This window comes from Condylura cristata, unplaced genomic scaffold (genome assembly GCF_000260355.1).
Source record: "Condylura cristata isolate star-nosed mole 26May11 unplaced genomic scaffold, ConCri1.0 scaffold00007, whole genome shotgun sequence".
NCBI lineage: Eukaryota > Metazoa > Chordata > Mammalia > Eulipotyphla > Talpidae > Condylura > Condylura cristata.
This window is the reverse complement of record NW_004567108.1, coordinates 42,639,353-42,652,304: the sequence shown is the minus strand read 5'-3', so window position 1 is coordinate 42,652,304 and position 12,952 is coordinate 42,639,353. Positions and strand designations below refer to the sequence as shown.

Below are 12,952 nucleotides of genomic sequence, written 5' to 3'. Positions count from 1 at the left end.
GCTCTATGACAGTGATTTCTATAAAAATAATCCTCTAATTCAAGACTGAGAATGAAAGGCGTTTATTCAGTGAGTACAGAAAAAAGAGAGGATAAAGTCCAGGTGAAATTGCATGTTTCTGAGCAATTTAAGGAGATAAAATATAGGTAATAAATTGGAAAGTGGGGTAAAATGGGATGATTCGTTTTATTTCAACATCTCCCATTCTAATATCACTATTCAAAATTTTAGCTTTGCTTTTGAAATGGTGAGGTGCTCCAACCTAAGCCTGAGTCACAGGTTTGTTTCCTTGCCTATTGGGATCAAGGTGTACGGTGGAGGCGATGCATTTAGTCTCCAGAGAGAAGGAAGATGCTGCTTGCACAGCACTTCTACTCACCAGTCCATGCAGCAGCAAGGGTGTTGGCTTTGAAGGAAGCCAACTGTCCTGCTCTCCCAGCCAGAGGTAAAGAATTGCATTGGTGGCCACTAGAGGGAGGAGGATTAGGAATAGAGTAAATTGTGGGGAAAAGGCACCCATGAAAAACGCACATGGGACAACCAACACATCACCAACCACCGCCTAGCAGCTACCTCTCTGAGGGACTATAGTGGGGTCAGCATACACCATTAACCCAGAGACCCAGACACGGTAATTATTGTAGTATCCCAGCTTATAACCCCTTAATTTTGATGGCTGGAGAAGGGAGTTTGAATAGGATTGTGGGAAACACACAAGCACACAAACACAAAGACACAAGCATACAGACATACATTCTCATCCCCCATTACAAGAAGTTGCATCTGTGCCGTCTGATTCTTGCTCATTTTCTTATTTAAAACTCTTGATGTTCTTTACCAAGAATGAGTTCACGAAAAGCAAACAGCCCACCTTCAAGATAGTCTTGGGAGAAGCACCAGCAGAGACACTCATTGTGCCAAGATGTATTTTACCAACAAATCTGTACAAATTACATGAGGTTAAAAACAAATGGAATATAATATAATTAAAGCAAACTTTCTTTTGCTAAATTACAGCTTGAAGCAAACCTGCAAGAAATGTTTCCAATTAGCCTCTTTAGCAAACACAAAGCATAGCTCAGAATATGTTTTGCTTTACATCCTGCCCTCTGGGTGGGCTGCCTAGTGGGTGTCTTACCTCCAGCACAAGTAGCTGAGCATTCTGACCAGGGCTGATGATGCCATGTAAAACCAACTTCATTGTCCCCACTGCCAGTCCGAGTGATAGGAACGTTGAATTTATACCTAATTCCCAAATTCTGTTCCTGAAGTAGAACCTGCCATTGAAAACAACTGGTGAAGATAATTAAAATACAATGAGCCTTCATTCCGGCATTTATTAGATCTTTCGAAGAAGAAAATGTCATAAAGTAAGCCTTACAGAAAAGTTTAAATAACTATTTGAACACATGCACTTATGATGATTTTTCCCTCCATTTTCATGGGTACTTGAGAGCCATTTCTCTCATAGGTCTTTTTGGTTATAGAACTATCCAAGCATTGAAAAGATCAATGCTCATAAGAAAAGAACATTATGGCCTTAGCTTTCCACAAATTTTGTACGCTTAGGCAAACCATTTTACCTTTATTTGCATTAATTTCACTACCAATAAAACAGAATAAAGCCTGCTACTTCCTATTTGACAGGCATATTATAAATAGTAGAGTGAAATGGCAAAGACATTTACCATGACAATCAGATTTTCTGAAGTGGGACCTAGAGCTTCCAAGGATTCTGGTTCATCTGTTGGTCTCTTGTAGTGAAAAGCTGTCCCAGCAACATCAAACTTCCTAGGCCAGTCAATAGTCCAAGCACCATTAATATAGTAATCATCTCCTTCAGATTTCAAAGCTAAAAAACAAACCAAAAACACAAGACACCTAAAAACGTGCAACTTCATTTTCTGTAATATAAATAATTAATGATTGCACTGAAGTATATAATAATTATCCACTTCCATTAAAAGATGAGATTCTTGATCTTTTCCTTAAATATATAGTAAGATAATTATTCATGAGAATGTCAAGGAGATGTTAAGAAATTATGACAATATTTTTAAAAGTAAATGAGTGGTTTATCTGGAGGAATAAAAATGCAGAGCTAGAAGGAAAGTTACGACAAAAGGAATAATGGAGATTGGTGTGACAGTGAAAGAATTTCCTGCACAAATATTAAAATAGTAATTATAAGGACATAGGGTGGGAGAACCTGTGGTACTGACACATAGGCTGACCAAAACAATACAACTAAACAGACAGTTAGGAAATGAATCCATGTGCAGATGGGAATTTAGTATATTAAAAAGGAAGCATCTTAAATTAGTCAAGGAAAGACAATATGAAACTAAACTAAGACAAAAGCTTAGTTAGTCTGTTGGCAAAAAAAAAAAGGAAAAATTGCTGAATTAATATCTCAATTTTGTAAGAAAATAAATACTACAACCCTATTCCTGGATTTACCTTCAAAAGAAAATAGGTACTTGAACAAATAATTATACAGACATGTTCACAATAACACTATTTCCAAGAGCCAAAAAGTAGCAACAACACAAATATTCTTCAACTAGTAAACAGATAAACTATGGTATACACACTAAATAAAAAAGGAATGAAGCACTAGATACATGCTTCAAAGTGTAAGAAATTCAGAAGTATCATGTTAGGTAGAGAAGGCTATTCAGAAGTCACATGTCATATGCTTCCATTTATATGAAATATTTAGAAGAAATAAATGCATAGAGACAGAAAGCAGATGGGTGTTTGCTAAAGGCTGAAGAATAGGTAAAAAGTGTGTAACTGCTTAATGGAGTCTTTAAAATAGTTAATTCTATGTTATGTGATGTATATCTTAATAAAGACAAAATTTAAAAAAAAAAAAGAATAAATGCCAGGTATTTCAGTATAAACACTGTTAGACTATAAAATGCCAGGAGATATGGAAGAAAATTTTAAAAATGCTATTAAAATATGGAAAGCTTTTCTAAGCATGGCAAGAACCTCAGAAACCGTAAATAAAGGAAATGATTAGGACATATTTATGCATAATTTTTAAATACCTCTACATGAAGAAAAAGGTATAAAAAACTTTGAAATATGTGACAGAAAAAGGGTTTTTAGTGCTACTATATAAAAGTTCCCATAAATAAATGACAACGATGATTTTCATAATATATTATGCTTTGATAGTCAAAAATGTCAGCTTGATTTTTGGTTAGAATGATAACTTGCTTTAAAAGTTCATCCAGATCAGATGAACAAGCAGCACAAAAGGACTAAAAGGATCCTGGTACAGAGAATTTTTACCCTAGATTTCTACCCCTGCCCTGCACTGGTCTGGCAGATATAAACTTGTACTTTTTTGACTTCAGATATATTGTGAAGATACATATATCAAAAAATAAATCTAATTGACCTTTGAGACAGGAATATGTCAACCAAATTTAAGGATTTTTTTTTTGGTCTTGGATTCTCCTTATATTTAAAAATTTTATTTTCAGTTCTCATAGTGGTTTGCTGTCTCATTAAAACATCGAAATTATTAGGATAAAGGTATCTGAACCTTTATAATAGGAAATTGCTACAATAAAAATAAAAACAAAGTCCTCAGCAGCTTTGAATCTCCTTCAGTCTGAGTTCTCTCAAATACTAAATTAAGGGACCCTAACTCATGTTTGTGGATGGTATAATGTAGTTCTTAAAACACCAAGAATTTAAGAAAGACTGAATAAGAAATGAATAAGGGAGGAGGGTGTGGCATTATGGACAAAGAATTATCAAAGTAAAAATCTAATATCAGAAACCTTGATATTTTCTTGCGTTTTCATGATGTAGAAAAGAATAAACATGTGCTATGTAAAATAAAAGAACATGCATTCTGGATGTAGTCTATGTAGTCTTATTTTTAAGAGATTTAAGGGAAACAACATGATATTTTGAAAGGAATAAACAATCATTCAGGTCTTACTATGAGTCTCCAGGGAGAATAAATCTTCCTGAAATTAAAAATCATCAAATAAACAGCATTCCTATTTTTTTCCATCTTGAAATAACTTGTACTGGACTTGCCCACCCACTGAAAACAACTACAAGACTCATAAAACATATGAATCAGTTGTCCTTAGACATTGCCCAGGACTATGAAACATGCAAGAAAGGAAACAAGGTGAGTCACAGCTCTCTTCCTGGAATCATTTTCTGTCAGTGTAAAATAGGAGAAGTCAGCGGGTCATGGTGGTTTCACTGAATTAGAAGACAAGAGATCAGAAATTGGGAAGACCGAAGTAGCTTCAACTTGAAGAGTTAGAAAACTAGACCTGAATGAGGAAATCTGTTACTAAATAGAAATCTGTGTATGCATATGATAAACTTCTATAAATCCAAACCTTCTTTTCTCCCTTCCCCACCACCCCCAAAATTTCTAGTCACCTATCAGCAGAATACTTTCCAGAGCAGGAATTTAAAGAATTTCAACTAGCAGCATTCACTAGAGACCATAAAGCATTATGTTTTGTAAACTTTAGAATGAACATTTATTAAATAGAAAAAAATCATAGCTAATAAGTCGCTAATAGAGACCAAATGGAGTACCATAAAACACTTGATTAATATACAAGAAGACATAAAAGGAAAAACAAACAAACAAGTAGGACAAATTGAAATAGTTCAAGATGAGAGACTTGAACCCAATGATATTGATAATTACAATGTAAATAGCCAGTCAAAGGTCTGGCAAATAAAACTTCAATCTATTTTATATATAAAAAAGCTTTATTGAAGGGCCCTCCCTGATGGCGCAACGGGTTATGACACTGCACTGCATGCCAGCCACAGCCACAGCCGCTTCAGTGTGAGCTCAATCCCCAGCCCAGGAGGTGACCCACACAAAGTGGCAGACATCTCCTGTCTCGCCCACTGTTCCCCTCAGCAGTGTACTTTGTCAGTCTGCCTGTTCTGCTCTCCACTCTGTCTCTGGTGAATCCTCTCACCACCCCTGCACCTCTGGCCTGTACCATATGCATAAATAATAAATCTTAAAAAAAAAAAAAAGAGTTGCAGAACATTAAAAAAAGCTTTATTGGGCCCTCCCTTGTGGCACAGCGGGAGTTCGATTCCCGCCTGCCCCAGAGGTGACCACATGGCATGGCAGACCTCTCCTGACCCACCCACTGCTCCCCTCAGCAGTGTACTTTGTCAGTCTGCCTGTTCTGCTCCCCACTCTGTCTCTGGTGAACCCTCTCGCCATCCCTGAGCCTCTGGTCTGTACCCCAGTTCTGTATGCACAAATAAATAAATCTTAAAAAAAAAAAACTGAAAATATTTACTATCTGGACTTTACAGAAAGAAGAATTTCCAGCTTTCTGCCTCCTACTTCTAGAAATTGTAATTTAATAAGCAAAAATTGTTAGGCATAATGAGGAATAAAAATCAAATTACACACAGTCTATAGGACATATTTTAAATTCAGAAACACCTACATGCATAAGGCAGATGAATGGGAAACATTTAGCATGGAAATACTAATCAAAAGAAATATGAGTGACCAGCTTGGTATCAGACTTCAGGTCACAGAATATTTTCAGAGGTGAACATTTTGTAATGATACGATGCTCAATATATCAATAATATATAACAATCTTAAATGTTTACATATCTAACAACAATTTTCAAATTAAATAAAGCAAAGTTTTCTAAACTAATTGGAGAATTAATCAAATCCATAATTCTAAATAGAGATTTCAATATGAAATTTTCAGTAGTACTGCTTAAACACAAAAGCAGAAAATAAGTAACAATACAGAAAAGATGAACAAAACTTTCAGTCATTAATCTAACTGGTATTCACAGGGATTACAACCGAGATGGAAAAAGGCACAAAACAAAGAATGATGTAAAAAATAAATTTAAAAAATAGAAAAAAAAAATACAATCTAACTAGTATTTATGTAATATCAAACCCAATACCCAGAATACACATCCTTCTCAAGTACATATACACACACACACATATATATATATATTTTGAAAAATAGAATTAAACTAGAAAACAGTGACAAAAAAAGATCTGGGACCCCCAAATATTTAGAAACCAATAATGCCTTCTAAGCAATGATTCATAAGGGAAGTGAGAAAGTATTTTTTTTTAATTATTACAAAAGTTTATTTTTACATCATTTTGCACATTTTTTTTTCCATCTCGATTGTAATCCCCGCGGGTTTCCCATCACCAAATCACCCCTGTGCCACCATCATAGTTTTGTGCATTTCCCTCCACCCCCCCATTTTTGATCCCATTCCCCACTCCACCCCCACAGAATGTCTCTGGTATATGGTTGTTCATTATTTTTGTTATTTTCTCGCCTGGTCCATTATACTCCTGCTATGAGTGAAACCATCCGGTATTTTTCTTTCTCTTTCTGGCTTATCTCACTAAGCATGATCTTTTCCAGCTCCATCCAAGTTGCTGCAAAAGACATGTGTTTCTCTTTTTTGGTTGCTGAGTAATATTCCATTGTGTATATGTACCACATCTTTTTTATCCAGTCATCTACTTTTGGGCATTTGGGCTGGGAAGTGAGAAAGTATTTTTAAATTATATAGTGAAAACCAACATATCAAAATATTTGAGATGAAGCTAAGGCAGTGCTTAGAGGGAAATTAGTAGTGTAAAATGTTTATTTTAAAGAAGAAAAACATTTTTAAAATCAGTAACCCTAGTTTTTTTCTTGAGATGTTAGAAAAATAAACATAAGGTGAGTAGGAGATAAAGAATGACATCAATGTAATTAAAAGTGGGTAAGTAATAGAAAAAATTACCTTCATTTTTGAAAAGCTTGATTTTTGAAAAGATCTATAAAATTAGTAAGCCTCTCATGATTGACTAAGAATATGCAAATGTGAGAATGAAATACTAAAGATTCTTAAAGAATAATTAGGGAATAGTACATAAATCTGTATACCAATAAATTCTGCAATTTTATACGTATTACAGAGATTTAATTTTTTTGTTGTTGTTGTTAAGAACTTCCCATAAATAAAATCCCAGCACAGATGGCTGGCTTTATAATTGGATTCAACTCGACATTAAGAAATAATACCAATTTTTCCCAGACTCTTTAATAGAGAACACTATCGACTCATTTTATGAGATCAGATTTATTCTGATATGAAAGGCAATAAAGACACTGCCAAGAAGACATGAACACAGATACAACATTCCTAACAGAATTTTACTAATGAATTGCAGTAACACATATAGAAAGAATGGCACACTATGACAAAGGATGTTAGAAAGATTTGACATTTGAAAACTAATCCATACATTTATTCATAACAAGGAAAAGGAGAAAACAGTAAGACATGGTAATGAAATAGATATGGGAAATCTTGACACCCATTCAAGAAGAAAAATCAGAAAATTAGAAATAGAATCTTCAACCTTATAAAAAGCATTATATAATGCTTCTAGAAAACATCATATTTAATAGTAAAATAACTGAACACTTCCCTTCAAAATCAATAATGATAAAAGAATGACAGGTCTCCTAAATTTTACTCATCAGTATACTACAGGGCTATTATTAAGAAAGCAATAAGAAAAATAAATAAAAGGCATATAGTTTGGAAAGACAGAAGTAAAACATCCTTTTATCAAGGTGACTTGATAATTTGTGTTGAAATCCAAAAAAACCTACAAAATAACCATTAGAACTAATGGTTCTAACCATTAGAATTAATAATAAGTGAGTCTAGCCAGGCATGTGGTTATATTCTTAGACAATAGCAAACAATTCAAAAATAAATTTAAAATACTAACAAAATACACTATTTAGTGATATTTGGAAAAACCATTAAGAAAAAATATATGCGATATCTGTACACTAAAAATAAACATTGGTGAACAACTAAAAAGACAATATTCAAGCAAATCTTTGCACATATTGGAAACTAATATTTTAAGTTGTTAATTCTCCCCAAATTGTTCTATAGATTCCATTTAATCTCCTTTTATAGCAATTGACACATTAATTCTAAAATATGTAGAGAAATCTAAAGACATAAAAAGCAAAGAAAAATTTTGAAGGGAAGAACAAATCAGTGGATTAACATTATTTTTAAGACTTACTGGAAAGCTCTACCAATAATACCTGAAATTAACATGTTATATGTCAATTGTACTTTAATAAAAAAAATACAATGTGATTTTGGTTTAAGGAGAGAAATTGTATTGGAAATTAACAGAAAAAGGTCCATATATTTTTAGCTGGTATCTAAAAAAGTCTTTATGATAATTTGGTGAGGGAATTTTTGTCTTTTCAACAAATAGTGCTTAGTAATTGAATATTCACATATCAAAAAAAAAAAACACTGACCCTTAATCCTGACTTTACATCTTTTATAAAAAATTGAAATGGACTGTGTATCTAAATGCAAAGGCTAAGCTATAATTTCTTGATGAAATATTGAAGACAATCTTTGCAACCATAGTGTATGCAAAATTTCTAAGGTAGCACATGAAACATAAACCAAAAAAAGAAAATTAATCAACTAAAGTTTATCATCATTAAAGGTCATCACTAAGAACAAGAATAAATAAGCCACAGATTGGGAGAAAATAGTCATAAAAGATCTTTTGGACAAAGAATTATACCTAGCATATAGAAAGAATCATAACTTGATAAAAATAATTTAAAATAGTCAAAGTTTTTGCTTTACCACACAAGAATATACCTATATTGGTAAAATTAAAGACTGATAATACTAGATGAACGAATGTATAGAGCCACAGAGGCTGTGGCGCTCTTCTACATTACAGGGGGTAATATAGACGATAAAACCAATTGGGAAAGCAGTTTAGTGACTGCTTATAATGTTAAACATGTACTTATATAACGCAGGCATTTTACCCTAAGGTTTTATACAGAAACAAAGATATACATACACAAAGCCTGTATATAATGTAAATACAATATATCCATAAATTATAAAGTTACAAAGACTTTATTCATAATGGTCAAAGACTGGAAATGACCCAATATTCATCAACAGGAGAATGGATAAACAAAACATGGCATATCCAGATAATAGAATACTATCTGGCAATAAAAAGGATACATTTCAAATATAGTCAATAAAGTAATGAATCTCAAAAATATTCTGAGTGAGAAAAAGCCAGATGTAAGAGTACATATGGTATGATACCCATTTGTGTAAAATTGCAGAAAAAAGTAAAACACACAATGTCAGAAAGAGATCAGTGTTCGCCTGATGCTAAGGCTGGGAGGATTTTACTGCAAAGGGTAATGAGAGAATGTATTGGAGCCATAGAAATGGTCTATGTCATGGTTGTGGTATTTATCTGGGTACATAGAAAAAGATTTATATACATTTATACGCTTTAAACTGTCCATATATGTAAATTACACAATTTATCTTAATAAAGCAAAGAACCAACCCATGAAGAGCTATTTATAAACTAGCATTTTTGTTGTTGCTGCTTAGCTTTTACATGTGGTCCTATAAAATTGGAAAATTGCTTCACTGACTCACACCACCTCAAAGTATTTTGTGTTTTCCTTTGTTGTGATACTGCATTGCTTTTTCCTAATTACTTTTTTAAACCTAGCAAAATATGTTTCTTACCAATATAGTTCTTTGATACAGAAACTTCTTTGACTTCAATATGAACAGAACCTCTTGGTATCTGCACAACCTCCATGTAGCCTGGAAAACAGAAAACAGCCAGTAGTAAGCAGCCATGGTCTGAAAATGGGTGTTTAATAACCATTCATTATAATATGTTCCTTAGCCATCCATTCTTTCTTTGACTTTGTAAATTATGAAATATTGGCAAATTCCCCTTTGGGTTCATGAACATATTTAGAATATTTTTCTTTTTTTATTATTTTAATATATCTCAAAACCTCAACATGCATGTTGGTTCACGTTTACCCTCACATCATTACTTCTGAAAATTCCCAACTTAAAGAAATGTGGCTAAATGAAGTCAAGTGAAAGGAAATGCTAATTCCTTAAAATAGCTTACATAAAGCCACATTCAATACTTATAAGGCTAAAAACAATTTTAGGAAAAAATCATTTTCTACCTAAGAAATTTAAAAATAAGGGGAGGGGAGTCAAGTATTTGGCTATTCCAAGTACACCAGAGGTGTGAGGAAGCGTTCTCTCTACACACTCACCTCCTCTGGGCAACGAATCATTGAAGAACCCTTCAATGGCATCACATGTGCTTCCATCCCCTCCACAGACTCGACATCTATCTTCCCTAGCATCGGATCCCAAAATATTATCACAACCTACATGCTGGAAACAAAGAAGAATATTCAGTGCTTCAAAAAAGGAATCCTTGGAACCACAACTGACCAAACAAATGTATTTGTTTACTTGCTTATTGATTTCCAGTAAAGGAAATCAAAACAGGAAATATTTTCCTCTTTCTAGTTTTACATTTAAAAGTTTAAGAGAAAAAAATCTGACTTCCCGGAATGAAGACCTATATTTCTAACCTAGGTTTCTTCTTCATTTATAGACACCATGCTCCAATTCTTAAGATGTTATAATTGGTTAAGTAATGGACTTTTACTTATGCCTCAACTAAGAAATCCAAGAACTAAGGAAAATGACACAAGGTCCTCCACAGCATTTACTTAGAAATATGGTTGACCCCTGTTAAAAACTGACTTTGTGGAGTATCTGGTTGTTAGGGTCAAGGATTAGTTGTGGAATCCATAGCTGAATGACTCTTCAAAACTGAATACTGTTTCTACTAGCTGGATAAAACAGCCATAGAGAGTGGAGAGGCAAGCATACAATTTTAGAAACCTGAAATTCTACCTTTCCATCTTGCATTTAATTATAAAAATATGGATTTATATTTTTATGGAAATTTTTCATATAGTTACTTTTTGTACATATTTTGACACCTGAATTTGTACATTTGATCTTTAACTATTGATACCAGTCATGTAATCTTATTTGCACTTGGATCTTTTTATCTAAAAAATACTGTCAAAATAACTCTTTTCTGAAGCAAATACAGTAAACACACACACACACACACACACACACACACAGCGGATCATAAGAAACATCTGTAGACAAGTAGCCAGGACAGAAACTTTTGTAAGAAATTATGAGACTAAGTGTAGTATGCTTTTATCTCTTCTTTCTCTATATCTAGGGCTTAGTTTTGTGTTTCTCTTTAAAGTAAAACAAAACAAACAAGGGAAAATATTATGAAAACAGTGGTTTTGTGGCTTTTCTCATTATGATAAGATTCAACTACAGGTCTAAGAAAATAGCATGAATTTGCTTTTGCAATTTCCAACCAGTCTGGCTAATTCGCTAAACTAAATTCTTTAATAAAGTCAAGTCTAACTTCATAATTAAAACCATTGTAAATGCTTCAAAAGTCAAATGGAGGACCCATAGCTGTTTCAAACTTTGAGGAAAAATTATTCTAAGAAATATATCAAATAATCTTTCCAATGGGAACATATGGTAGCCACATGAAACAAAACAGAATCCTTAGTCCTACTCTTTTCTATCATATTGTTTGTGAGCAGAACAGAATAACAGAAATTAATATCCAAAATAGTTTCATAATTCTAGCCATCTCTATAAACATAATTAGAACAACAGAATAAATCATATTTGCTGGTGTTTGAATATGAATGGTTCATTCTCTTTTAACATCATTCTTATTGGAAAATGAAATTCTCTGAAGCGTAGCTCACTTTACTAAAACTGAGCATAGTAATGATTAACAGGTACTATCTAAGGAGAAAAGAGCAAGTTTCAAAAGCCCCAACAAAAAGTAAGAAATTCATAGTCTGAGCAACCTTGCATTCTCCGTTGATACAGATATCCAGTGAATCCGCATTGCACTGAGTCCCATCAATCACTGCAGGGGCACGTTCAGTGTAGAAATTATAACCTTCAGCCAAGCAGTTTAATGCGCAAGGTTTTACCCCACCTGGACAAATACAGTAGAAGAGAAATAAATGAAGTGGCTCTCTAAGGAATTTAGGAGAATTCAATGTCCACAGAAATTTATATCCTATTACTGGTTGTTTTCTCCTCTTCTAAAATTTTATGTTTATTTTCATTACTAGTGCAAAATGAAAAGAAAAAAGAGCCTTCTAAAGAATGTTAGGTTTAAAATTTTCAGGCATTTCCAATACATATTTCTAATATATTTTAAATCAAATGGTATCACAGTGGATTTTGACCTGAATGTTAAAATATTGATGGGGAGAAAGATTTTAAAAAACTGATTAAGGAATTAAAGTTTAAGGAGACTTAAGGAGACAATAACACTTTTAACAAATAGGGACTATTAACTTGTGTATCACTTGTTACTGATATAAAACCTATGCTACATTAAGTAGGAATATGATAATTGCAAAATAAAATTAGATTTATAACCTACTTTAGACATATATTCCATGAAGATGATTTTAGTTTGAGGAAAATTATAGTTAAGTCAAAGATAACACCAGATATTGCATTAAACTTAAATAATGAAATAACTAATTTTATTTTGTGACTAGCTGCATATAACTAGAAAATTTTTGTTTTGTGACTGCAATTTGTGTATTAAAGGTTAATGTGCAGAACTAATAGACATAAGCAGCAACGAAGTAAAAAAATTAGCACATGTTAAAACTCATAGTGTATTAGATAGTAATAAATCATAGACTTGTTTAACTGAAAACAGCACATAAGAAATTATCTAAACATGTAATAATCAAAATTATGACTTAAGAACAATTTTGTTGAAACTTCTCATGAAGTTTAAAACACTTTGGCCTTATTTTAATCATGCTGATAAAATTAATCTTTGATAATAAAGAAGACTATCCCTAGTCAGGAAAATAAGGCAAAAAGATGAAATGGCATGCTTAGATTTCAGTCAAAAAAGAAATCAGGTTTC

The 12,952-nt window shown here is 32.9% G+C and overlaps 1 protein-coding gene across 1 annotated transcript in view; it reads right to left on the bottom strand.

Annotated features, from left to right (window-relative positions):
- The window catches only part of ADAMTS6 (ADAM metallopeptidase with thrombospondin type 1 motif, 6), a 217,283-nt gene that overhangs the window by 46,530 nt on the left and 157,801 nt on the right, over positions 1-12,952 (bottom strand). The window contains exons 15-19 of the mRNA XM_004678267.1: positions 11,859-11,992; positions 10,197-10,320; positions 9,640-9,720; positions 1,689-1,852; positions 1,139-1,277 (exon numbers count right to left, since the gene is read on the bottom strand). Of these exons, the coding sequence (XP_004678324.1) occupies positions 1,139-1,277; positions 1,689-1,852; positions 9,640-9,720; positions 10,197-10,320; positions 11,859-11,992 (642 nt within the window). The remainder of the gene's footprint in view (positions 1-1,138; positions 1,278-1,688; positions 1,853-9,639; positions 9,721-10,196; positions 10,321-11,858; positions 11,993-12,952) is intronic.